This window comes from Rhamphochromis sp. 'chilingali' (genome assembly GCF_963969265.1).
Source record: "Rhamphochromis sp. 'chilingali' genome assembly, chromosome: 12".
Lineage (NCBI taxonomy): Eukaryota > Metazoa > Chordata > Actinopteri > Cichliformes > Cichlidae > Rhamphochromis > Rhamphochromis sp. 'chilingali'.
The window spans coordinates 250,198-277,388 of NC_137939.1; the positions used below are offsets into that span (position 1 = coordinate 250,198).

General features: G+C 42.1%; 2 protein-coding genes across 4 annotated transcripts in view; one reads left to right on the forward strand and one right to left on the reverse strand.

Annotated features, from left to right (window-relative positions):
- The first annotated feature begins 1,351 nt into the window (after nt 1-1,351).
- ddx20 (DEAD (Asp-Glu-Ala-Asp) box polypeptide 20) lies at nt 1,352-9,463 on the forward strand. Its single transcript, XM_080899197.1, has 11 exons — nt 1,352-1,565; nt 4,627-4,721; nt 5,046-5,214; nt 5,311-5,425; nt 5,590-5,732; nt 6,164-6,302; nt 6,436-6,494; nt 6,821-6,903; nt 7,012-7,117; nt 7,819-7,920; nt 8,051-9,463. The coding sequence occupies exons 1-11, from the start codon at nt 1,370-1,372 to the stop codon at nt 9,232-9,234; spliced, it is 2,391 nt and encodes a 796-aa protein (XP_080755323.1). The 5' UTR covers nt 1,352-1,369; the 3' UTR covers nt 9,235-9,463.
- A 257-nt stretch (nt 9,464-9,720) lies between these two features.
- The window catches only part of kcnd3 (potassium voltage-gated channel, Shal-related subfamily, member 3), a 123,126-nt gene continuing 105,655 nt past the window's right edge, over nt 9,721-27,191 (reverse strand). For 2 of the 3 annotated variants that reach the window (XM_080899198.1, XM_080899199.1), the window contains exons 5-9: nt 23,513-23,614; nt 20,412-20,444; nt 20,213-20,305; nt 19,047-19,306; nt 9,721-18,398 (exon numbers count right to left, since the gene is read on the reverse strand). In XM_080899198.1, coding sequence (XP_080755324.1) covers nt 18,224-18,398; nt 19,047-19,306; nt 20,213-20,305; nt 20,412-20,444; nt 23,513-23,614 — 663 coding nt within the window. In that variant the 3' untranslated portion in view covers nt 9,721-18,223. The remainder of the gene's footprint in view (nt 18,399-19,046; nt 19,307-20,212; nt 20,306-20,411; nt 20,445-23,512; nt 23,615-27,191) is intronic. The other variant, XM_080899200.1, reaches the window with a different exon arrangement.

A 27,191-nucleotide genomic window follows, 5' to 3' on the forward strand; every position in this document is an offset into this window, starting at 1 on the left:
TATTTTGCGCCTTGGTTTTTCCACACGCTTCTTGCGACCCTGTTGACTATTTTGAATGAAACGCTTGATTGTTCGATGATCACGCTGCAGAAGTTCTGCAATTTTGAGACTGCTGCATCCCTCTGCAAGATATCTCACTATTTTTGACTTTTCTGAGCCTGTCAAGTCCTTCTTTTGACCCATTTTGCCAAAGGAAAGGACGTTGCCTAATAATTATGCACACCTGATATAGGGTGTTGATGTCATTAGACCACACCCCTTCTCATTACAGAGATGCACATCACCTAATATGCTTAATTGGTAGTAGGCTTTCGAGCCTATACGGCTTGGAGTAAGACAACATGCATGAAGAGGATGATGTGGACAAAATACTCATTTGCCTAATAATTCTGCACTCCCTATATATGTGATTACATTTGCAATTTCTTGGCATGGTGAAAAACCTCAATGAATAATTCATCCTTTTTAAGAGTTAAGACACTAACTAACATTGGCTGTAACCTCATCAAAAGACAGTTTCCTGCACTGATCTGTTAAAGGCCATCAATAAGAACTTTTGGGTTATTGACCTTTTGCCATAAATGAATACTTCTGTACTGTTAATGCAAAGAGATCTCAACATGTAATTCTCCAACCAATACCAATTCATTATTTCCATTGTCTGAGACCGAACTCTATCCTCCAAGAAGATAATGCTCGGCCTCACAGAATGAGGTTTATCAGAGACTATCTTCAGAGTTCAAGAGTGGGCATGATAGAATAGTGTGCCTGCAGTCCTGACATCAACCCCATTGAACACTTCTGGTGTCAACTTGGGTGTGCTGTTCGTGCCAGAGTCACCAACACTGACACATTGGCTGACTTGCAACAAATGCTGCTTAAAGAATGGGATACCATCCCACAGCAGTACGTGACCAAGCTGGTGACCAGCATGAGGAGGAGGTATGGTTCTCAGATGGTTCTTCCACATGCTACCAAATGAATAAACCATTAAATTGCTAATATGCCTCTTCAGACTTCAAAAATTCAATCCCATAAACTGCACCAAACAAGATTCAATAGCAGAATACTTTCTTTGGCATTGGGAGAGAAGATTTTGCAAGTTTTTCATGGGCACAGCCCACATAGTCAACTCTGCTGCTCAGCCCACAAATGCATTTTCCTTAAAAATTTAGCACCACTAAGGGGGAAATAAACAGGGTTTCCAACCATATACGATTTATTGCCAAAAAGTGTGTAATCGACCAATCACACCCAGATGATTGTGCAGAGAAATTAATTCCCCCTCCGCATCGCTAGAGGGGGCTAAAGCGCAGCTGTGGCTCTGCTTTTTTTACCCGGGTCACCGGCAGTGAACAGCACAGCAAACATGGCTACCTCCGTGAGGAAAGCAGCTCACGATATCGAAGCGCGAAAACGGACCGAAGACGTGATTCTGTCGGAGGGGATCGACTTCGGCTCCTTGCTGCTGTCTCAGCCCGTGTTGGACGGACTGTCCGCCGCGGGATTTCAGAAGCCGTCTCCGATCCAGCTCAAGGCGATCCCGCTCGGCCGCTGCGGACTCGGTGGGTGCAGAACAAAACTGCGGGAGGGTCCACATGTGTGTGTGCTGGGGGCAGGAATATTAAAGTTTTCAGTGTATAAAACTTATAATTGATTTTTATAAGAAGAGCAACAAAATACCTTATGTATGCACGCGAAATAAAACCACTAACTTACATTAGTGCATTTACATACATCAGGGATCAGAATCTGTCTGTTAACCATCAGTTATAATTTGCATGTCTGCTCAGATACATGACTGGCACTATAGTTAAGATTTTTTTTATTATTATTATTATTTTTTTTTTTTTACAGCTTTTTAAAGTATTTTAATTTTTTGTTGCAAAGCATACTGGTCGTAAATATTTAGACGCACATGATTAATGTGATGTGACATATTATGCCTCATAAATCCATCCATCCATTATCGTCCGCTTATCCAATGCATCTCCTCATAAATATGAAATGAAAAAATACTGTTATCACTATTATTACTGCAATCAAAAAACACACTTATGGGCAAATTTATGCAGATTATTAATCTAGGACATAAAACTTGGCTGTGGGTAATCAGGTAGCGCATCTACTAACTGGGAGGTTGGCGGTTCGATTCCCAGCTCTTCTAGGCTTATTAAAAGAACGTAATGTAAAAAGGTTATTACATTTGATATCATGGCAGTAGAGACAAACCATCGTGTATCTGATCTAAAAATCTGTTTGTACAATAGCTGGGTGTGTTAGAGTTAGGTTCGTTAGTATTTGGACACTGATGCTTTTTTTGTGAATTTTAAATCAAATTGTCAAATTGTATTTGAAGGGAAAACGTTCAGCTTTAATTCAGAGGTTTGACAAAAGGATGAGCAGTAAGACCCCAGACCCTAAACAGCTGGTTTAGGAAGAATTCCCACTTTCTTTGCCCTCTGAAACTCTCAGGTTGCTTCTGCTGTATGCTCTGAGTCATTTTCCGTTTGCATTGTGATGCAGTGCTCCATCAGTTTTGCAGCACTTGGAGGAATCTGAATTCCCCTTTACACTTCAAGGTACATCCTGCTCCTGCTACCAGCATGCACATCGTCAGTAAACACTCGAGGTCCAGATTCACAGGCAGCCATGCATCCCTGCGATTTCACAGTCGTAGTTTGTAACATTAACTCCGCCCTCTTTGACAGATGGTGCCTCTGATTCTCGAACACTTAACGCAATACTTCTGTTGAACCCCTTGAAATAAGTTGAAAGTCACATCTTCATCTTCATCAAATCAAATCACTTTTATTGTCACATCACATGTGCAGGTACATTGGTACAGCACATGTGAGTGAAATTCTTGTGTGCGAGCTTCACAAGCAACAGAGTTGTGCAAAATACAATAACATAAACAGGCAAAATACAAGAATGGCTACATCTGAAACTAATAAATATATGTACAATATATAATAGTATATGCATTTCTGGATGTGTATACTAAATATTTTTCTACGTGTGTGTGTGTGTGTGTACACATATTTTACAAATTAAATAGAGTAAACAATAAATAAAATATATAAAATAAAATATACAGAGTTGAGACATGTGCAAAACAGTGGCGTTACTGTACAGTATGGAGTGCATAATGTTAAAGTTCCAGTAGTGAAGCTGAGGTGTCTATGAAGTGTTCAGCAGTCTGATGGCCTGATGGAAAAAGCTGTCTCTCAGTCTGCTGGTACGGGACCGGATGCTGCAGAACCTCCTTCCTGATGGAAGTAGTCTGAACAGTTTATGACTGGGGTGACTGGGGTGGACATGAAATCCACTGTGAGGTGTACACAGGGAAAAAGAACTTTGTGTAACTGTCCGAATATTTATCGACTAACTGCAGAGGTCTGCTATATTATTAGTTTAGAAAAGGGTTTAATATGGCCCCGCAACTTCAGCTGTACTCCAAAAATTGTTTTTACTCTGAATAATTCAATCATGTATTACATTTTAATGTAGTTCCTTATAAAAATTCTTCATACAATATCAAATTACACATTTTCAGCTTCTATCTGTTTCAATAATATGTATTTCATCTGTGTAATATTCTGGATATTCATAACTGAGCTATATATTAGAGAGTTTCTTCTATTTTGTGAACTTTTAGTTCGGTCTGTTACCGTTGTTATTGTCTTGGAGCAACTGTAACCACATAATTCTTTAGGGAATAATAAAGGATTCTGATTATGATATCTGATGAGTCCAAATCTAGTTGAATTACGAAACAGTAGAGCAGCTTAGCTTGGGTTAAAAATGCTCATCGGATGGACTCCTTTTTAATCCTCATAGCTTTCATGGTATTGGAAATGGTGGCAAAACATTATTACTAATTTTAGGAATATTGCTTTTGTTTTGTTCAATAATCACAGAAATTTATTGTTAGAAAAATCAAGTTTCCATCTACTGTAGCTGTACTACACTCAGACTGTACACTGACTTTTGTTGTGAACTTGCCTCAAAGCCGTGGTCAAATGTGAACAAATCTTTTAGTTCTAAAGGATATTTAAAAGTATTTTATTTTGAAAAGCTCGAAACAACTACATTAGTTGAAAAGTGGTCATTTTTTTTAAATCATTTGCAGAGAAAACAGTTTAAGTATTTTAGTCCTTCTTTTGACTATCATAGATACCACAACTGTTCATCATGGTGCTAAATCACTCTTGGGGATCAAAAGCGTTTATTGCTTTTAAACATTTTACAGCCTTTACGAGGTACAAATTCAGAATAGTTGCTTTCCACTTGGAGGTTGCCCGTGTGTTGAAAAAGCTCTCGGCTGCAGCGGTGATGCAGAATGTGCTTAACTCATTCACTGCCATTGACGTCTATAGCCGTCAATTGCAGTGAATGAGTCAATGGGTTTAACTCATTCACTGCCAATGGCTGGCAGTGAATGAGTTAATTTCATTGTACTTGAGGTAAACACTTGTTAATTTAAACCATGGTGGGAGACAATTGATTTGATGCTGAGGATTAGGCAGCAGTACTTCACCCAGTCATGGTAATTAACTGCTGATGCCAAAACTGTCATTTGCCAGCCCTGTTGTGCATCGCTCACTGAGTCTCTTCTTTTAGATTTGATTGTGCAGGCCAAGTCTGGGACAGGAAAGACATGCGTGTTCTGCACCATCGCCCTGGACTCTCTGGTCCTGGAGAATCCTTCAACCCAGGTCAGTGTAATATTTGATTATGAGGATATGACCTACGTTTGCTCTCGGACGGTTAAAGTAAAACATCATCAGAAGAGGGAAAGGGGAAGTTTTATTATTTAATCATTTCATGACCAGCAGATGGCCTTCTGCTGAATTTAAGCTGCTTAGTGTCAAATGCATGAATGAAAGGGAAGAATGATTGATAAAGACGAGGTACACCTGGTCTTGTAGAACAAATGTAATCTTATTAGCTCTGGGGTCTTACTGTTCATCCTTAATCTTCTCCCAATCGAGTATAAGCCTTTTTGTTTTTTTCATTTTGGACACTTTTCCCTCCTGCAGGTTCTCGTGCTGGCTCCGACACGTGAGATAGCAGTGCAGATCCACTCGGTGGTCATGGCCATAGGCTGTGCCATGGAGGGCCTGGAGTGCCATGTTTTCATTGGCGGCAGGCCTGTGAGTCAGGACAAAACCCACCTGAAGAAGTGTCATGTAGCCGTGGGCTCACCTGGTAGGAACCCGGGATAGTAGTCGGCAGTGCCACGTCACGTAATTGCCACGCCGCTGTTGTTTTTGTTCGGTAACAGTGTTCCGGTTGTGTGCTCAGGTCGCATCAAGCAGCTTATCGATTTGGGCATGTTGTCAACGGCCAGCATCAGACTGTTTGTTCTGGACGAGGCAGACAAGCTGCTGGAGGAGGGCAGCTTCCAGGAACAGATAAAGTATGAGGATACAATTTCTGTGATTATACTCCTATTAAATGAGCAGCAGGCCGCTGTAGCGAGCAAGCAGTACATTTAGACTGAAGCCGTTTATATATCGTGTCGTAACCACATTTACAAACCAACATAACCTAAAGTTCACCCATCATCCTGGTCCTCTTTAGCTGGATCTTCTCCTCGCTGCCTGTGAACAAACAGATGCTCGCACTCTCCGCCACCTACCCAGAATCCCTTGCTCAGCACCTCACCCGCTACATGAGAGAGCCCACCTTTGTACGGCTAAATCCAAGTGATATGGGCCTGAAAGGTAAGACCCACTTTAATAAATGGAAAAGATAAAGATTCCTGAGTTTTGGCCTCTCTTGACATTTTCTAATGTATTTAAATTGCTGTCATAGCAACAGAGACTCTGCATAATAAGACTGCATGGATAACCAAGTCTGCAAACTGACATGTTTGATGGGATTATTTCCTGACAGAAGATTCTTGGGGAATGAGATATGATTGACAGTAATAAGGCTAAGTTAAAAACACTCTTCTCTTCCACAGGATCCTATTTTAAGCTCTGTGCTTATTTTGAGTGAATGTCAGAAAATGGATTTATCTGTAGCTCAGAACTCGAGCCTTTTAATTCACACACATCACTGACAGAGCACGTCCTGCTCGAAGGACCAAAGTTGTTAGGTCAGGTTGAATTAATGACAGCATGTATGTCGTCCTTGTGTCGCCCCCTGTCAGGTCTGAAGCAGTATTACAAGCTGGTTCAGTCCCATCCGTTACCTCACAAGGTTTTTGAGGAGAAGGTGCAGCACTTGCTAGAGCTGTTTAGTAAAATCCCCTTCAACCAAGCGCTGGTGTTTTCAAACCTACACACACGGTATGTGATTGCATTTAATGCCAAGAAAAAGTATATTTTTTATACTTGTTTTATATAGAATGCATTAGATCTGAGGATTAATTATTTTTAAAAAAGCTTTCTCAAATGCTAATGTGATGAATTGCTACCACAGGGCTCAGCACCTGGCAGACATCCTGTCCTCCAAAGGTCTGCCTGCTGTTTGCATCTCTGGTAAGACTGCTTTATGTAATGTAATGTTAGGATGAGTCAATAAAAATGGTAATACTGTGAAAAATCAGGTAATTGATTTGAGGCATTTCTATACTGGTATACCAGCTGCTTTTGAATTTTAGACATTGGAATTCATTCATTTCTTGACTTTATTTCTTTGGCCAGGTGGTTTATGATTTGCAGTGTTGCCTGGCAACGTTTCAGTGCACATATTTAAAATGACCTTCATACAGTGTTGTGAATGTGTGTATTTTTAATGCTTCCGTGCCAGCGACTTTCAGTTGACGTTATCAGATTTAATGAGGTGTCGTGTCTGGCCTCTGCAGGTGGTCTGAGTCAGGACCAGAGACTGGAGGCAATGTCAAAACTGAAGCAGTACCAGTGCAGGGTGCTCATCTCCACTGACCTGGTGAGATGCAGAAACCTTCCATCTTTTCACACATCTACGTGAATTTTTTGAAATCATTTTTCTGTTAGCCTAATAACTTTGAGTAATCTTTGTGTTTCACAATTTCAGACTTCAAGAGGTATAGATGCAGAGAAGGTCAACTTGGTGATAAACCTGGATGTGCCGCAGGATTGGGAAACTTACATGCACAGAATTGGACGAGCTGGACGTTTTGGTTAGTGTGCAGCGCTGCTTTAGAGGCAGCGAGAGCAAGCATTGTTTGACATTCAGCATTTTCACCTTGTCACATCACCAAGTCAGGCAGCACAGGTGGCTAATGGCACCGCAGCAGGAAAATATGTTTGAAGAGAAATTGCATCATTTTTTTTATTTTTTTGTAGAATTGATTCTCCCTCCATCTCACATTTTGGAAGAAACACTATTCTTTAGATGTGCAATTAGCTTGATGCGAAACACAGACTAGAATAGCTCCGGGAAAAATATTACTTAGAGTTTACAAATTGATGAAAAGGTTAGTTATGCTGCTTTCAATTTGAGTGGCCATTCACCGGCACATTGTCAACATTGTCCTAAAATAAAATAAAAAAATGTTGCAAAGCTTTTTCTTCTGGTGGCATATGTCTTTGACCTAGACTGATGTTTTTTTATAAATAATTTAGCAAATTCTTTTCTCTCTGAATCAATAGCATTTTTGACCCAACCACCAAAGGCAGAACGTTCCCAGTCATTTGCATTTAATTGCATTTAACTTTTTTTTCCCAGAATTGAGGTTATTCAATCTTAGCTTCTGTACGCTCTCTAAGTGCACGTGTGTTTGTGTGCAGCTGCCATCCCATTATACGCGACTCTTGCATTCATCTTTATCCCTTCCTGTTATTTAAGTGGGTCCTCATCCAGATTACATTTTGCTTGTAGGCACTCAGGGACTGGCTGTGACCTACTGTTGCCATGGCGAGGAGGAGAACAAGATGATGGCCATCGCTCAGAAGTGTGGCCTTAGTTTGTCTGCGCTGCCATGTGAGTCCCTGTTCACGTCTCTGTGGGGCTTTTACATGCAGCACGCACAACTTTTCTCTTCATGTCTACTTTTGATTCAATATTAATCGGTAAAAGTCATTCCGGTCTCATCTGTCTGCTGTCATTTTAGCCACGATAGAGCCCAGGTTGATGGATGAGCCGTGCGACTGGGATGTCTGCACTGAAGCGTCCACTCCAGACCCGGTATCCCGGCTGTTTCCCAGAGCAGAGAAGAAAAGACGTGCAAAGCCTGACGTCTCTGTGTCTGATTGCATTGAGGATCGAGCTGTGGAGCCCGGCAGTCAAAGAAAGCCAGAGAAGAAGCATCCAACGCCCAGGCGAGAGGCAGTCTGTGAAGATACTCGTGAAGAGGATGCTAGAAAGATATCTTCCACAGAGGATACTCTGCCTGCTCAGGTGACACAGACTCGAAAAGAGCTCCAAGACAGTCTGCCGAAGATCCCTCCTCTCAGCTCGTTTAAGCACTGCAGGTCAAAGTTTGTGACCTTTGAGGAGGCCGAGCGGGACTTCCAGGACTTCATCACTACAGGTCCGGGGAGATCGGTGGAGATCATCAGAGAGTTCAGAGGCAGAGAGGATGGTGAACCCAGCGATCAGAATGGGCATAAGGAGTATCTTACACTTGATGATGATGGAGCGCAAATGTTTACACAAAATGTCGAACGGCTTAAATCTAACTTTTCACCTCCAAGGTCCATCTCTGGTTCTTCCAGTTCTGAATCTGACATGGAAGATGATGCGACACTGGAAAGTTCAAATGAGACCACAGGAGCTGAGAACAGAGCTGTCACTAAGCCTCAGATTGCAATGACACATCCACCTTCTCCACCCACACAACAAGCAAGCCCCACCAAACCCAAGGCTTATACTCCTCCTCCACTCAGAAACTCTGACCAGACACTGTGTGCAACACGTGGGAGAGCTGTGCCTCCTCCCGATAGCCGGGAATCTGCATTGAGCATTAAATCAGGCAGGCGAACCAATCAGACAGCTCCGGCCCCAGCACGCCGAGAAGAATCAAAAAAGATGAAAAAAGAGACTGAAAAACAGAAAGAAAAGATGGAAAGGGACCGGAAGAGGGAGAAGAAGGAAGACGGAGATTGCACTGACAAAGAGGACGAGTGGTGTGCTGAAACGTACTGGAGAGCCTGCTACAGCGCCTGGAATGATTACTACGCGTCCGTGTCCCCGTTTCAAGAGCAAGGCTACCAAAGCTACTATAATGTAGCCTACAACTGGATGGCAGCTTATCGTATGAACGCCGTCTACATGGAAGAACTGATGAGAAAATGAGTTGTGGATACCGTGACCAGGCTTTTTTTTTTTTTTTTTTTAAATCATCCTGTTTTCCAAACATAAAGTGTCTTTACTGCGCCACTTGATTCATATTTGCACTTTGGCTAGTATACGTTTTTTTCCCCCATAACATGTTGGTGTCATAAATACTTTTCTAATAAATTACACACGTTTTGTTTTTTCCCCAGTCAAGTTGTGATGTAAAAAGTAAATTTCAAGTGCAGTACTGTGTTGGCCTCTGTGCGTCTCTCCTGACGGTATGCCCTCTTAGACTCACTGCAGTATTCTGCTCTAAAATGGATTTGAAGAGGATTACCTGATAGTTCTTGACTACATTAAAAACCATTTCAAAGATGATCTTTAGTCCCTGGAGTAAAAGCATGTTAGACCCACCCAGGTCCCAATCATCTGCATTTAACTGTAATCATCTTAATCTAGCATGTGTGTTCTTCATATTGGAAGGTGATTTAATCTTCCAAACGCTGTCGGAGTGAGTAAGTGTGCATGTGCAGCTGCTTTATTCTGTTTAAACGGGTCCTCATGAAGATTACATTTTGTTTGTCGGCACCAGTGCTGGCTGTAATTACTGTTGCCATGGTGCCTGGTTTGTATGACTTGTAGAGAGTCTTGAGCCATCCCTCATTTCTTTACATCTTGCTAGAAAAACTGGAAATATGTGCAGTGGTGGATAGAAATATAAATGCAAATGCAGCATGTAAGGCATAAAACATATTTTGTACAATTCTGTGAAGCTGGAAAGTTAATATTTGGTGTGACCACCTTTAATTTTCAACACAGAATGAACTCTCTTAAGCAAGCCTTCTTGTAATTTCTTTGAGTACTCTTCAGGAAAAGTTCTCCAGGCTTCTTGAAGGACATTCAAAACTCTTCTTTGGTTGCTGGCTGTCCTTCGCTTTGTTCTCTGTTAAACACACCAGGTCAGTAATGTTGAGGTCCGGGCGGTGGGGAGGCCAATCCATGACTGATGGTGCTCCATTGTGTGTGTGTGTGTGTGTGTGTGTGTGTGTGTGTGTGTGTGTGTGTGTGTGTGTGTGTGTGTGTGTGTGTGTGTGTGTGTGTGTGTGTGTGTGTGTGTGTGTGTGTGTGTGTGTGTGTGTGTGTGTGTGTGTGTGTGTGGGGTTCCCCCCCAAAGATGTTCAGTGTGGTTCTTGTGTAATCTGGCATACCTTTGTCTTCTCATTTTCCTTCTTGGCTTTTTGGTGTGAAATAGTAGCTTGAAAATATAATTTTTATGGGCATTTAATTATTAAACTCTGGCATAGTGAGTCTTTTGTCCAGTCACCCTCTGCTCTTGGTTACGTCCGCGCTAGCCCGGATAGATTTGAAAACAGCGTTTTCGTCTGAATACGCTCTGCGTCCACACCATCGTTTTCAGTTATTTTCACAGAGTTGTGCATCCACATTGAAATAGCCAAAAACGCTTACGTTCCAGTACTACGCATGCGTGAAGCACAATACGATTCGACCTGCCTCATTTATGTCTGCCGTTCATTTACTTTCTGGCTCGTTGAAACGTCGCGGCAAAAGGTCAAGGAAAAGCACTGGGATTTTTGTTGCTGCGGGTAACTCAAAAGTACAAAGTTGCAAAAGCGAGTTAAAGATTATGAAGAAAAGCTCTCTGAAGCATGTACAGACTGATAGGGCTGTCAGAATTGAGAGCAAACAAAACAACTGCTGTATAACACCCTCCGCTATCTTCGTTTAATTGGTCACTTGACTGCATCACATGACTAAAATGTGTCATCGTTTTGAAAAAGTCTCAATTTTCGCTGTCCACACTGCGACGCGAAAGCACCGTTTTCAAATGTGTGCGTTTTCGAGAGCGTTTTCAAAACGCGTTTTCCTTGAGCGAAAACGCCATCTCAGTGTGGTCGGGAGGCCAAAACGGAGTGAAAACGATGCGTTTTCAAACGAAAACACATTAGTGTGGATGTAGCCCTCGTCTCTTTCCACTCACCCACAACCGGTTGCAGCAGATTGCTGCCTTTTCCTGGGCCTGGTTCTACTGGAGGTTTCTACCTGTTAAAGTTGACTTTTTCCTTCCCACAGTTGCCATACTGCTCATAGAGAACTGGAAACCGTCATCAACTGGGACTGTTGTGGAGGGCTGTGCGAATGAGCTTATAAAGGGATAAAATTAATTTATTAGTCTGGCCCTCCACACCAGTCCCAGTTCCTGACGTAGGCCCTTATTAAAATAAACTGCCCACTCCTGTTGAGAGCCTTAAGGTGACTGTTGTTGTGATTTGGTGATGCATAAATAAAGTAAAACTGAACTCAATGGACTCCCAGATTAAGTAGGTTACTATGTAAAGGTTAGCTGATTTCACCTTCAAATGCACTGTAAATATTAGAAGACCTTTCCATATAGTTCCAACACAGCGTCTTCACAGCTTAACCACAGCCAAACAGAAAGCAGCCGTCCCAACAAAAGATGAGCTTAAGCGTTTATCACAGCTTTGCTAATTGACGTTCTATCAGGTAGTCAATTTATCGAGAAAAATGCAGAAGAGCGACTGCTTCAGTTTTACCAAAGAAAAGAAAACAATTGAGCAGCTGGAGCTGGAAAGTTATGCTGCTGACCCGTGTGCAGGCTCCAATAGACCTCATTTCCTCCTCTGTTACCTAGCTCTTTTGTTTCGGAACACGATCTTCCTGTTCATCCCAGGATGTTCCCCCCCCCAAAATTGCGAGACTTAAGGTTGAATATTTTGACATGAACACTTGGGTCAAAAGGACTGCACTATTGGAAGAGACGCCGAATCTATGGTAAAAATGTACACACTTGAAAGCATTGATTTAAAGGTGGGTGAATAAGGGAGCCCAGAGATTATGTATTAGTGGCAGATATAGATGTTTTATCAGGCGTTTCACAGTTGGGACACAAGACAAGGTCATAAATAATATCCAACACCTGACAAGTTACGCACAGCAGTAGTCTCAACAACGACAGGTGGCATAGGAGGGCAAAGCAAAGAGTAAGAGGAAAACTGAGCCCAGAAAAAAAGGACAATCAAAGGAGGATACATAACAGAGAAAGAGAGACGAACACAACAACAGACCTGTTTTAGTTGTTTGTAAAAGAAAAATGAAATCTTTTGACACCTTGAGCAGAATATATGTTTACATATATTTCAAACTGTGTCATTTTGTAAGAGCAGCTGACACAAAACAACCTGTTGTGAAACAGGGAAGCAGGAAATGAACCGCCGTCTTTAGCAAAAAATTGAAATAAAAAAAAAGCAGGGAGCCTCGCTTCTGCCGACACCTGTCACACCCTCGTTCTAGATTTAACAGATTCTAAATGTCAGACTTTTTGCTGTAAATATAAAGACACTGTCTCTAACCCCACTTTTTAAAGAACACTGAAAAAAGCTCTGTCTGTGCTTTTATGTTTTTTTAACCCCATGTAAATTTTGCACACAGTTTAACTAAACACTAATACTGCCTCTATGCGGTTGTTCTTGTGTACAGTACTAAACTACCAGTGACAGCACTAAGTCACTGCTAGGAATATCAGAGATAAAACACATCCTGTTCCAACGTGGCAGAATAGGTTCAGCTTTTTGAGGGGTTGATGCTATCCTCAAGATCAGAACTAAAGCACAGAATCAAGGGACCTGATGCACTGGTATTGTACCAGTATGTTATATCTCCACCTGATGGCTTATGATATGTTTTCTAAGGCTTCGTACAAATGTATATGTTAAACTGCTTAAGCTTTTCAGATGTCTTCATCTTAAGATGCTTAGATATATATATTTTTTAAAGGTTTGTAATATTTGCTGCTATTTGGCAGTAGTTTTAAACAGTCTACGTCTACAGCAAAGTCATCATCAGCTACATGTGAGCAAACACGTTATTACAACTCAATTTCCAACAACGTCAGAATGCTGTGCAAATTATCAAATACAATGCAATTCCTTGTTCTTCGTTTAATATCTATATTTAATTGAAAGTAATACAAAGGCAACACGAGAGGTTTTGAAATGAAGGAATTTGGGGATCAGGCAACAAAACACAACTAATTAGTTTAGTTTGAATGTGTGACGAGTTCGAAGAGTGTTTCAGAGTAAAGATGTGCCAGAGTTCACTATGCCCAAGGACGTTAGGACAACAAGAAGAAGAATATATTTCTAAATAACAAAAACAACATTTTGATGATTTCATCACCCATTCCTGCTTATCCTTTTTCAGGGTTGCTGGAGCCTATCCCGGCTGTCTTAGGGCGAGAGGCAGGGTACACCCTGGACACGCTGCAAGGCTAACACAGACAACCATTCGCGCCTATGTGCAATTTAGAGTTTCCAATAAAACTAACCCCACATTTTTGGACATTTGGATCAAGCCAGAGCACCCAGAGAGAACCCAAACAAACACAGGGAGAACATGCAAACTCCACACAGAAACACCCTGGCCTCATGGTGGACTCAGGACCCTCTTCCTGTGAGGTAACCGTGCGAACCACCACGCCACCGTTCTGCCTCTGAATCACAAAAAAAAAAAATCTTTTGACGATTTCATGATTGATGTTACAAAATACATTTAAAAGAGTCATAAAAAGCTAGTAAGCTCTTTTAACGAGGACCATAAAAACAATATAAAATGGTCACTTTAAAAACAGAAAACAACAACTACAGGGAGTGCAGAATTATTAGGCAAATGAGTATTTTGTCCACATCATCCTCTTCATGCATGTTGTCTTACTCCAAGCTGTATAGGCTCGAAAGCCTACTACCAATTAAGCATATTAGGTGATGTGCATCTCTGTAATGAGAAGGGGTGTGGTCTAATGACATCAACACCCTATATCAGGTGTGCATAATTATTAGGCAACGTCCTTTCCTTTGGCAAAATGGGTCAAAAGAAGGACTTGACAGGCTCAGAAAAGTCAAAAATAGTGAGATATCTTGCAGAGGGATGCAGCAGTCTCAAAATTGCAGAACTTCTGCAGCGTGATCATCGAACAATCAAGCGTTTCATTCAAAATAGTCAACAGGGTCGCAAGAAGCGTGTGGAAAAACCAAGGCGCCAAATAACTGCCCACGAACTGAGAAAAGTCAAGCGTGCAGCTGCCAAGATGCCACTTGCCACCAGTTTGGCCATATTTCAGAGCTGCAACATCACTGGAGTGCCCAAAAGCACAAGGTGTGCAATACTCAGAGACATGGCCAAGGTAAGAAAGGCTGAAAGACGACCACCACTGAACAAGACACACAAGCTGAAACGTCAAGACTGGGCCAAGAAATATCTCAAGACTGGTTTTTCTAAGGTTTTATGGACTGATGAAATGAGAGTGAGTCTTGATGGGCCAGATGGATGGGCCCGTGGCTGGATTGGTAAAGGGCAGAGAGCTCCAGTCCGACTCAGACGCCAGCAAGGTGGAGGTGGAGTACTGGTTTGGGCTGGTATCATCAAAGATGAGCTTGTGGGGCCTTTTCGGGTTGAGGATGGAGTCAAGCTCAACTCCCAGTCCTACTGCCAGTTTCTGGAAGACACCTTCTTCAAGCAGTGGTACAGGAAGAAGTCTGCATCCTTCAAGAAAAACATGATTTTCATGCAGGACAATGCTCCGTCACACGCGTCCAAGTACTCCACAGCGTGGCTGCAAGAAAGGGTATAAAAGAAGAGAAACTAATGACATGGCCTCCTTGTTCACCTGATCTGAACCCCATTGAGAACCTGTGGTCCATCATCAAATGTGAGATTTACAAGGAGGGAAAACAGTACACCTCTCTGAACAGTGTCTGGGAGGCTGTGGTTGCTGCTGCACGCAATGTTGATGGTGAACAGATCAAAACACTGACAGAATCCATGGATGGCAGGCTTTTGAGTGTCCTTGCAAAGAAAGGTGGCTATATTGGTCGCTGATTTGTTTTTGAATGTCAGAAATGTATATTTGTGAATGTGGAGATGTTATATTGGTTTCACTGGTAAAAATAAATCATTGAAATGGGTATATATTTGTTTTTTGTTAAGTTGCCTAATAATTATGCACAGTAATAGTCACCTGCACACACAGATATCCCCCTAAAATAGCTCAAACTAAAAACTACTTCCAAAAACATTCAGCTTTGATATTAATGAGTTTTTTGGGTTCATTGAGAACATGGTTGTTGTTCAATAATAACATTATTCCTCAAAAATACAACTTGCCTAATAATTCTGCACTCCCTGTACAACTTGATGTGCTTAAAATCACCTCTAATAGCTGCACAGTTTGGTCCACATTGACATCATGCATCTGGCAGTTGCTGCAGATTTGTCAGCTCCACATCAGCAGCACACAGCTCAAAGGAGTTTACTGGATTGAGATTTGATGACTGTGGAGATCATTTGAGTACAGTGAACTCACGGTCATGTTCGAGGAACCAGCTTTGAGACAGTTTGAGCTTTGTGATGTGGCTAAAGGCAGCTATCAGAACATGGACACGCTGTGGTTGTAAAGGGATGGACACGGTCAGCAACAACACTCAGGTAGGCTGGGCTGTTCGAACACAAGGTGCCGAGAAAATACTCTCCATACCACTACACCACCACCACCAGCCTGAACTCCAATTTTGGTGAGCCCCTGTGTTTCAGAGCCTGCGTTTCCTGTTTTTAGTTGACAGAACGAGTGGTTATTTGAGTCATCATATTTTCTCTTTTTTCTGGGATGTGTGGAAAAATCCCAGCAGTTTCTGAAATACTCAGACCATCCTGCCTGTCACCAACACCCATGGCACATTCAAAATCACTTAAATGGCATTTCTTCCCCATTCTGATGCTCGGGTTGAACTTCATCAGGCGGTACTAAAATGACTCGTCTGCAGTCTGGATCTTTCACACTTATAAAACAAAGGAGGCTCAAACGAGAAGCTCATATCATGAACAAAGAAAAGGATGGAAAAACAAAACTTCATAAATGAATATTTCTCATATGTATTTACAATTTTAGAGAAAGAGAGAGTGTATGCAGCATAGCTGTCCTCTTACTTTAATGAAATGTGTGGGTGGCATCAAATTAAAATTGTCATAAAAGTGTGTTGTCTTTGTACTAGTTTCAGTTAAAAATACAATTTAAATTCTTTGGAAATCATTGCCTTTTGAGTAATTTATATTTTATACGGCATCCCCAAGGTTCTGTAAATGAGGCTGTAGACGATTTCAAATACTGCCTTTGAAATAAGATCTTGGCTTACACTGGTGAAACGCTGGCTCGCTCCTTGTGCTCTTTATCACCGTTTCGTTTTATCTACACGGAGCAAAGCGGGTGGTTGGTCTGCTCTTTCCTCTTTTGGTGAAAATCCACACGAAGACAGACTTCTCTTTGGGGTCGCTGAACCCAAAAATGACATTCAAGATTTTTAAAAAAGTCATAATCCAGAGTTACAAAGCTCAACTTTGATGGGATTAGATGAGAAATAATACATATCGGTCTTCAAGGGAACAGACAGAACAACACTTTTTTTTTTTGGTGACAGACATCTGTTGATGCTCATCCAGTGTCCTCGTGTCTCTGCGGTCACCATTACAACAGACTTCCCTGCTTTAATTTTTCCAGAAGATAAAGTAAATAAATCATCTGAAACACCAAGGAGGACAAAAGGTACAAACACCAAGTTTCCTAACCACATAGAGTACATATACTCAACAACTTCAAAAAAAATGCCCGCTGAGTTTGGGGGAGAAAAAACGTCGACGGCTAGAAAGACTACTGAAAGCATACTGTTGTTCACACAGGAGGAAGGGATACAACGGGACAACAACGAGAGCGAGAGAAATGCAGAGAGCGCAGAGAGAAAGACAGAGTGAGGCAAAGAGAGAGAACGAGAGGACAGCTTCACTGGTTCTGCCAAACAATGGTCAAATATTACAAAATATTCTATTAACAATATTCACAAAGATCCCAGGCTCAGGACAGATTTGTGTCAGAAATTCTCAGCGAACGCCTTGTGCTTTTAATTGTGATGGTTTTGAATTAAAAATAGACTTTTTGGTTTCTACATCAGGGAAATCGAGATATTTGAGGTCCGTCAGGCTGGAAGAGCCGAAAAGTGGGAATGAACGGGGAACGTGGAGAAATTCAGAAAGCTAGAAAAAAACGAATAAATATCTTTAAACTCCAGCAGAACAGGCACATGTCGTGTAAAAGCCTTGTAGCTGAGAACTTTGGACAGAAATGTGTGTGCTGAACCCTTCAGAGTGGCAGCTAGTCAAATATACCACATACTGAGCCACAGAGACTTTCAGAAGAACTGAAACACAAGTTTTCAATCAGCTGAGGAACAAACACACACGCTCACACGCACACACACCTTCTATCCAAAAGATCACAATTCCTCTATCTAGCCCCCAAAAATAAAAAATAAATTCACACGCACCCATTCACAAATATGAAAATATGAAAACCATCAGAATCTTTTTGGAATTTTACTCAAATTGGAATAATATTGGAGCTGAAAAGGATTGGAGCCATATTTATCTATGGAGAGAAAACAAACGACGAGGCGGTGGGTTGATTACGTCTTATTATTGTTATTTCTTTGTTTCCCTCTGAGGTTTCCTTACATCTCCAGCTAAAACGTCAAACTGAAGCGTAAATCATAAGAAAAGGTGCTTTGTGCACAGTGACACATGACTTACTCGGGGAGCTCACCACTGACACTTGGGAGACACTCACTCACTCACCCGCTTATCTAAAACGACTCCCTACAGGGGTTTCTCACTCTTTCACTCGCACGAACACGTACGCCAACCACTAACATGACGACACTGTATCTAAAAGCCATCCTCCGTCCACACGGGGAGTCCATGTCGTTACAGTACATGACCAGCAGAGGGCAGGCTCGACCAAGGCCAGACCAGGACTGAACGCTTTCTCTCCTCCGTCGTTCTGTCCTCTTCCGTCCCTCCGTCTGTCTCGATGAGTTTTTTTTTCCCTTTTAAATCTGTCTTTCTGTGTGACGCGCCTGCACTCTAGTCTTCACAGTGCAGACACCTTCACAACATTTTGGTGGGCGGGGCCTGCCGGCAGATGAGCGTCACCCTCCGGAGTCGTCACTGGGGGCGTGGGAATGCTGATGATTGCTGTGGTGATCTGGCTGCTCTGGCAGTTCAGAGGGGCTGGCTCATCTACGCGCATGTTCAGACTGGAGCGGCTGAAGGAAAATTTAAGAAAGACAAGCAAGGATTAGGGCAATCCATAGAGAAATATTCCTTTTTGTGAAGATTAGTGCCGAGGACAGAGTGAGAAATCCTCCTCTCTCCTCTTCGATGGCAACTTTCAGTGGGGTGATAGCTTAGAGCCCTTTCAAAGTTAACAAAATCTATAAAAATGGAACCAGTAAATGGTGTTATTTGGTTATAATTCCCCAAAGTAAAAAGAAAAATCCTCAAACTAAAGCCAAACTATAACAAGACAGAAGGACAAAAAGTCAAACTAATTAAAATAGTTAAAAACATAAAAAAACGACCAAAAAACAAAACAAAAGGCTGCACACAGAACAGCCCAACAAAGGCAATATAACCACTTTGACCAAACAAACACCAGAAGTACTGAAAATCAACTTCCAGCCTTGCGTGTCTATACAACACCTTGTCAGAGCACAGGAGAAGCTATTTCAAGAGGATACTTATAATACTCTGTTTTCTGTGTAACAGGCAAATACTGCAAAACACTCAAGTTGCTCTCTTAGCCGGGGGAAAATGAGCACATCTCAAAAGACGTCTTAATCTCAAGAGTTTCACTTGAGCGGTCCAAGTGTATGAGATGGAACTGCTTTGGCTTTTTGTTACCCTGATCTCACCTGGTGCTGAGAGGCTGGATGTGGATGGTGCTGAGCTCCTGCAAGCCTTGTGGGTGCGTGTGAGTGTGCGTCAAAGGCTGCATGTGTGCTGGGGCACTGGCGTTCGGTAAAGGGGTGTGGTGCTTCTTGGTTCGCCGGGTGCAGCACGTCCCCGTCACACCGTCTTGACTGGAAAGGGAGGGGCTTCGGGACGGGTAATTCTGCAGCCCGCCTTCCAGGTAGCTCTGCTGGTAATACTGCTCGTCCACAAACTCGTGGTTCTACAAAGACACAAGACAGGGAGGGAGACGGCGAGACAGGGTGTCATAAAAAAATCACGTGAAATTTACAGCATTTATATCTATGTACATGGCTTCATATATCCTGACATTTTCTGCTTTGTTGCCTAGATCAATAACTCAGAAAGTGTGATTATTTCTTATGTGAGTGTCCATGCTGTGTGTGTGTGCCAAGTATTACTCATGTCATGGGGACATAAATCTGATATGACCACATATAACCATAAAAAAACAGATCCCTGTAACATAAATCGTTATATCTTAAGTTTAGGCTTAGGTTAGGGTCAGAGTAGCAGTAAGGGTAAGACGAATGGCAGGTTTGGTTAAAATTCTCCAGGAAATTAATATAAGCCAATGTCCTCTGAAGGCCCATTACAGCCTCACAGGCTAGCTCTGAATCATTTTTCCATCATCATATGAACAATGTATACTACTTTCACATGAAAGGGGTCACTCGGAGGCTGTGAACATACAGACCTATCAGCGGGCTGCAGTTCGCATCTGAGCAAAACACAGGTGAACACATCTACACTGGACTTAAGCGAGTGCAGACAAATTCCTTTAAATAGTGACAGCTTGTGTGCGAGTCATGCTTGTGAAACAGAGAGCGCATCTATACGGACATACAGGCATGTCGAGGGTGTATCGTAAGTGCAACACAAAGCACTGGATATCACGCTTTGGTTAGCAGTACTTGGACATAAAAATACTGTCGATCTACACATTACGCCAAGCTGTCAGTTTTTTTCACCTAATGAACCCCAGATACAAAGAAATCTATAGATGACGGCACAATTTTGAGTTGTATACAGACAGAGCCTCCTCAGCTCTGTGAAACAGGAACTAAGATATTATTATGACAAAGAGCTCGAGTATGAGAACACTCACTGTGGTTTTCTCCAAGCAGTGCAGCAGGTGGTGATGCTGGCTCTCTAAAAGAGAGGTAGACTTGCTTAAGCGTTTCTCATCCTCAGTGGAACCCTGAAACACACACACACAAATACAAAAATAAATGTTATGCTATGCTTCTTTGCAGAGAGACAATAATCAGCTGTGGGAGGTGTACGACCAACGGCTGCCTCAGTACCTGATCCGAAAGGTTCATCTTGTATGGAAGTTGCTTGAGAAGAAGACAAAGGGAGAACACACACAGAGTTTACTAGTGTTTATAGTTCAGTACTCAGAACAGGCTGCTGTCAGGGTTCCAGTCATGCCAATCAGTGGAACATTACTATTCAGACCCAGAGAGGCATTTCTTTTAACATCAGCTGAGCCGGCGCATTGATCTGTGCTGGAATGGAGATGCAACTCGATGCTAATAGATATACAGTATATACAACTGATATAAAAATTTCCATTGTGACATTTCCCCTCCTTTGGTGCTGTTACGAAGCCTTGCAACAGGCGACTCATAATGACTTGTTTTTCATATCCCCCATTTCTGTGTCTGTGTTTACTTGTCTGCGAGTAGGTGCTATTTCTAGTGCTGCAGTTTGGAGGTGAGTCAGAGAATAAGCGGTCTTTCGAGTCTCGGGGAAACTCGCAGATCTCTTAACAAAGTAAAGAGAGCAAGATAAGCAGTTCATTTGCTTATGTGTTGTTTAGTTACAGTGAGAATAAATGTTCAAATGTTCTGTTTGTTTTCTTCATGTACAACTTTTTCTAAGGTAGCATTTGGAGTTTTTCTGTCTATATAAGGATTTTGAATTCTATTTATCCATGCTGTATGAAGAGCCACTACCCAGAAAACACAGATTTATTTATTTTATTGGCAAAACTATTCTGCATAATAGCCTCAGCTTGCGCCTGGGAAGACGTTCTCTTCAGTATGTTGCCGAATGCTCTGATTGCACTTGTCAGAATTACGGCGGTGTTTCGCATGCAGACTTTCAATACGTTGCATCAGTTTTCTTCCTAGCAGAATCTGTAATTCAGCTGTTTATAAAAAAACAAAGCCCCAAAAAAAGCATTGCCCTGATCCTGCATGCTCCACAGCACCGCCGAGAGGCAAGTGAAACGCCATGTTTGGAAGATTTGTAGTAGCAATTTTCTGTTTGTTAAGTGGCTGGCTGGCGGTGTAAGCAGAGGTTTCTGTGCTGAGAGGGTACTTTCTTGCGCTGATGACACCGCGCACCTGTGCTCGCGCTGCTTATCTGTACCTAACACAGCAGTAAAACGCAGGTGTTTAGGTCGAGCTATTTCTGCCCTTCTCTATACATGCGACTCAAAGCCGATATCAGCAGTCTGTCTGGAGGCGGCTATGGCTCACCACCCAGGTGGCCACCATACTGTAGAGTGGAAACAGCTTGACCCGCTGGGTGACAAAACACAATGTTTTGCTGGGCATGGTACTGTATGTACTGTTGGTAAATAGCCTCAGTACAATTAAACCCATGTTTGACAGCAATTAAAATTATTGAGCTGGCACAGATCTTTAGCTTTGCTGACTTTAGGCATAAGCAGTCTATTAGCACTTTAATTGGTGCCATTTCAAAATCCATTCTGGCATGTGAGATGATACAAGAAAATATTTAAAACCTAATGAAAGCTTCATTTATCTGTTTTCTCGCAGTGTTATTTAACAGAGAAGTCAATTACTTTTTTCAATTACTTATTTTTCCCTCTGGCGATTGGTTTAGTAGTAAGGTGGTAAGAAACCCCCCCAAACAATAATCTTCTTAACTCATTATTTTTTCTTTTTTTTGTAAATTTTGAAACTGGACAGGACAGTCTAATGAGGCAGGAAAATGTTACAGGCAATCAAGTCATAAAAAATATCAAAATATCGTCTCAGAGCTCTGGTTTCTGTTAACACTGTTTAAGAAAAGTGTTAGGAAACCTTCAGTAAAGCAGATTTATCCATCAGTGTTAAATGTGCAGGCAAGCTGTATTCAGGGCCATATGTACTCATGTACAGTGCTGCTAAAAGCTATTTGCCCACTTACTGGTTCCTTATTTATATTTATTACACTTCCATGTTTCAGACTGTCAAACAAACGATGCTATTAGAGAAAGGTAACGCGAGTAAAATACAAAATGCAGTTTTTAAAGGATGTTTTCGTTTGTTATTGGAAACTTGAACTTACCTGGCCCTGTGTGAAAAAGCAATTGCCACTTCTTGTTAAATCATGAATTAACTGTGATTAACCACAATTTTTGGAAAGCTTCAATTTCACTAACCACAGCCAGGCTTGATGTCATGGTTCTCCAGATCTGGAGAGGTCGTGGTGTGTGTGTTTTTTGTCATCGCCTCTCCCACCAGGGCGGAACTGGACCTTGATTCCCCGCCTCTGAACACTGGTGAACTTTCCCAGGAGTGGTCTACCAAAATTATTCCCAGAGCACATTAATGGTTCATCCAGGAGGACACAAAGAACCCACAAGAGCATATAAAGAACTGAGTTCATGATCCAACACTAAGAAAGAGACAATAACAACCAGCTATTGGGTTTAGGAGGCAAATACAGATGACTTTTTTCCTTGCATTTTATATTTACTGGTGTTATCTTTGTCTAATATTAAAATTTATTTGATGATCTGAAACACAACCAAGTGGGACAAATATGCAAAAAGATAAGGAATCAGGAGGGGGGGTGCAAATCCTTCTTCACAGCACTGTGCAAGAGTGACATGCATGACTGCAGATAGCATCGCAGTCACCCCTCTTCTATTCAGGCATGAATGTAAATTAGTTGCGTTATTTCTGCTACAGCTTGTGCACTGCTGGTACCATCCCGGTTTCCACCATTGCCACTGAAGAGAGACAAAGCAACAGAGACACAGAAAGTGAGCGAGCGGGTGGAAGAAGCACTTGTTTTTGTTCTGTGTCAGCCTCGGGCCACTGTAGTGCTTATGAACCGCAACATTTTTGTGAGGCATGGAACATCCTTGAGTTGTGTTTACTTTTCCTGCTGCATTGCCCGAAGCTTGTTCCTCAGCTGGGCAGCTGGGCTCAGAGATGCTCGCATTAGAAGTGCCGCTTATAGAATGAGACCACAGATAGCTGCTCTGATGGGATGCTGGCGTAATTAAAAAACAGACAAGGAGGGCTTGTATCTCATGACTTAGTTACCGCAGAGGTCAGGCTTTTTGTCTTGTCAGTTAAAAACACAACACAACACAACAAATGCAAGCGTGTCAGACCACAATGCAACAGCGAGGTGTCTGTGCTTTAAAGGCGAGTCTTACCGTGAGCTCTAGAGCTTCATTAAAGAGACCATTACGCTTGCTGTGGAGGAAGGCATTGGAGCTTCCTGTCTTGGATATTCGTATCCTGGCCAAACGGGCTTTCTACAAAAACAGAGAGAGAAAGAAGAGTAACCAGATGTTGGCGAGTGTCTATACCATAACAAGTCTCTGAATGGCATCATCCTGTCACCCATCGCGGTTGAGCTTCAACACTTTTGCATGCTTGATATTTTAGTTATAGATCAAATCATGCTCTACTAAAACATGCACTCTCATCTCCTGTGATGAATTCACTCTGATCTCCAGTGATACTTATGAATGATTTATAGTGACTACACGATTACACATTCCTTGGATTGAAAGTCAGTTATGGTGGGAGCCTGGAGCGGAGCAGGTACATCCTGGATGAATTAAGCAGCTAAGTGTCATTCTGTATTTAAAGCGGAGAATTCAATTTATCGGGCTGCTTTTGTGCCGCTGTGTTAGCAGTTTTGCATTAAAAAAAGGCAAACAAACCAAGAAAGTGTCCATTCCCATAGCGCGCCGCATCTTTACTCCTGAGCCACTGTATTAGGTGTCGGCTTAAATGCATCTTCAGTTACCCTACTCATGCATCATAGTTAGCGCAAAGTCCACTGTCTCTTTCACGCTTTTTTCCACCCAAGTTGTCAAATAACTTGCGTTAGTCAGCTTGAGACAAAAACAACAACAAGAAGAGATGCAATACACGGAGGAGCAGATATACTGTGGTGCTTGCAGGGAGTTCTTGCACAGCTTTGACACAGAGGAGAAATTCTACTCCAACATAATGATTTTTGATGTACTGTGTCTCTGTGTGTGTTTGTGTGCAAACATGTCCAAGTGCACTTCAGCTTGTGTATCCAGGGGTATGAGAAAATATGAGTGTCAGTAAATCTCTCAGTTACCAGAACAACTGCTTTTACTGAACAGTGTAATGTGAGTCACTCACTCTTCTAAGGTCTTCCATTTTCACATAAAAGCCAGGAGTTGGGTTTAAAACTCGGTGTGGCTACAAAGAGCATGCTTTCGGTTGTATTACTTTCCTGCATTTTAAAGCAAAATGATGGATTCATCGAAGAGAAATTCTTCGAAGGATACTGCGAGCTGTTTAAGTGAAGAGCTCGTTTTGTCGGGGCGGGGTGGGGGCTTACGCACCGCTGGGGGATTAATCAAGTATGTGGATGTATGTTTGCTTATCGCTGTGCACTTATGCATGCACGTCTCGTCTTCATAGGTGAATTTCCATACATATACATGCAAACCTTATACTGTGGAGCAGCAGCAGGAATACCTGGCTCGGTAAGAGGATGCTAATGAATGGTAATTTAAGCTCATCCCCAGACTTTAGTTTCATTTAAAACACAGTAATGTATTTTTGACCTGCAGAAAGCTCATGCTGTGATTTGGCAATCTAAAACGAGGCAAGGGTAATAAACATGTGGGAGTGCACGTGAACACACACACGCAAAGCAACCAACCTGCACTTTGGCATCTATAGCACAACTCCTTTTAAACGGTTTATTTTCTCCTGTTCTCCTTCATGATTATCTTCCTCTCGCTTTTTCTCTGTCATCCTTCTTCCGGCTCTCCTTGACAAGTTTTCCTCACTCTCTTTGTGCCCTCTCTGTACATTTGTGCTGGCACAGCATTCCCACGGGCCTTTAGAATAACCCTTCTTTATGTTCAGGTATTGTACTTTGCCAGTGGTATCGTCTCTCTAGGGTGACCATGCAAACCGAAGGCCTGATATTGTGGCAGTGGTTGCCAGGCGCTGCAGGGCTAATAGAGGGGATGTTGAGAGCTTGTCCAGCTAGATTGAATCTGCTTTTTCAGGCCCCTGATAGATTCCCAGGGCCTCTGGGACCTGGGCACTTGTGTCTAGGCTCATCTGTGCTTTCAGGTAGAGTCAGGGCACAACAGATTGAGACTGAATTGCTGTTGAAGCACCACTGAGAACACAGAGTGCAAAAAAGGCAATGGATAGAGTGTCCTCGTTAACACCAGCATATTGCAACGTCGAGTATTAAATAGCCAAAGGTATCAGCTTTGCACAGAAACATAGACATTCACACCATAAATACACTACAATGTTTAGTGAAATGAACGAGAATAAACTCCGTTTTTAAACATGAATTTCGCTGACAGTGAAAATACTTTGGAACACAGGGTCACACAAACAACAGCTTTCAATGCAAAACATGACTGTCTGCTGTTACAATTGAATGACAGGTCCCTGATTACCATTATAACATGCACCATTGGTAAATAAATAATGGTCTCAGGAGGGTCTGAACTCATGCAGTCTGTCTCATGAAGAGATTACTGGAATTTTAGAGCCCTTGTTTGAAGAATTATCCATGAACCTGCAGGAAGCGTTAGAAGTTTAGCTCTGTGGCCTAAGATGCTAATTCCAAGACACGACTCTGCCTATTTCTAATGGCTGCATGGTTCCTGAAATTTCTTTTTATTTTCTTCATTGTTAGCTGGAGGGCCATGTCAATGTCTGTAGGAGTGACCAGCCTAGTGACACAGTTTGCAAGCCACAGAGGGACAATTGTTAGCGTTGGTAGTAAAAGCAAGGACCAAACTCTGTCTAAACAGATGCAGATACACATACATGGTGGTTAATGTGCAGTAACTGACATGCTACCTAGTCCCGAACCTGCAAAATGACCCTAGAAGGAAAATCTTTCTAGATGCATGTTTGTTTAGGAAGCTACGGTACAGGTTGTGTGTTATTGTCTGTCAGTCACGCAGGCCTTAGCAGGAAAACTAAGGCTTTTATTCAACAACCGTAGCTATTGTAGTTTCTAGCAGGTTGCTATATAACCATCTATATACGAGAAACCCTTTTGCTCTATGCAAATATGGTTTAAGACCAAACAATTTGATTCGACTGTATGGAAACAGGTTATCCATCTTTGCAGATAGTAAATATGTAGCACTCAGAGGGATTAATGCACAGACAGTGGGTGCTGTTGTGAAACCAAAAAAGTATAAGCTATAAACTTCTCATGCGATTTACAGAGCAGATACGGTCGCTGTAGTAGACAAAATGCAATTTAATTCCACTTTAACTTTAAATGCATCAACCCAGGGGAAAACAGTAGCTTTCAGAAATCCAACATATTTTAACACTTGCCAGAATACTGATGTTCAGTACTGCTGACTGAAAGAGTCCAGATGTTTCCACACACCCAGAGGCCAATAAACTGATCCAAGCATCCTTTTTTACTCTTTGTTTTCCTCCTTTCTGCCACGTTGCCCTAATTTAGGATCAATCACACTTTAAAGATTATAGTTATAGGATGCAAGCCAGCAAAACACTCCATTTTACACAATTTGTTGCCAGCTGACGGATCTAACCTGGCATATCCTCAAATGATTAAAAAACGCTGCATATCCACTCAGGGCCCGTGAAATGCTCCACTGAGCAGTGCCAGTGCGTTTTTTCAGAAGTTCATCTTTTACTTGAATGTGAAAGTTAAAAAATTCATGGCACCTTGTGAGTTACAGCCTTGCTAGACTGCCTGTATAGTAACTGGCTAAGTGAAAAGTGGAGCAATCGAGCTATGAGACCAGATTAGGTTCTGCCTCAGGCCAGCCTTGGAACCATGCAAGTGAAAAAGGAGACCATCTGATGAGGAAGCACACACGC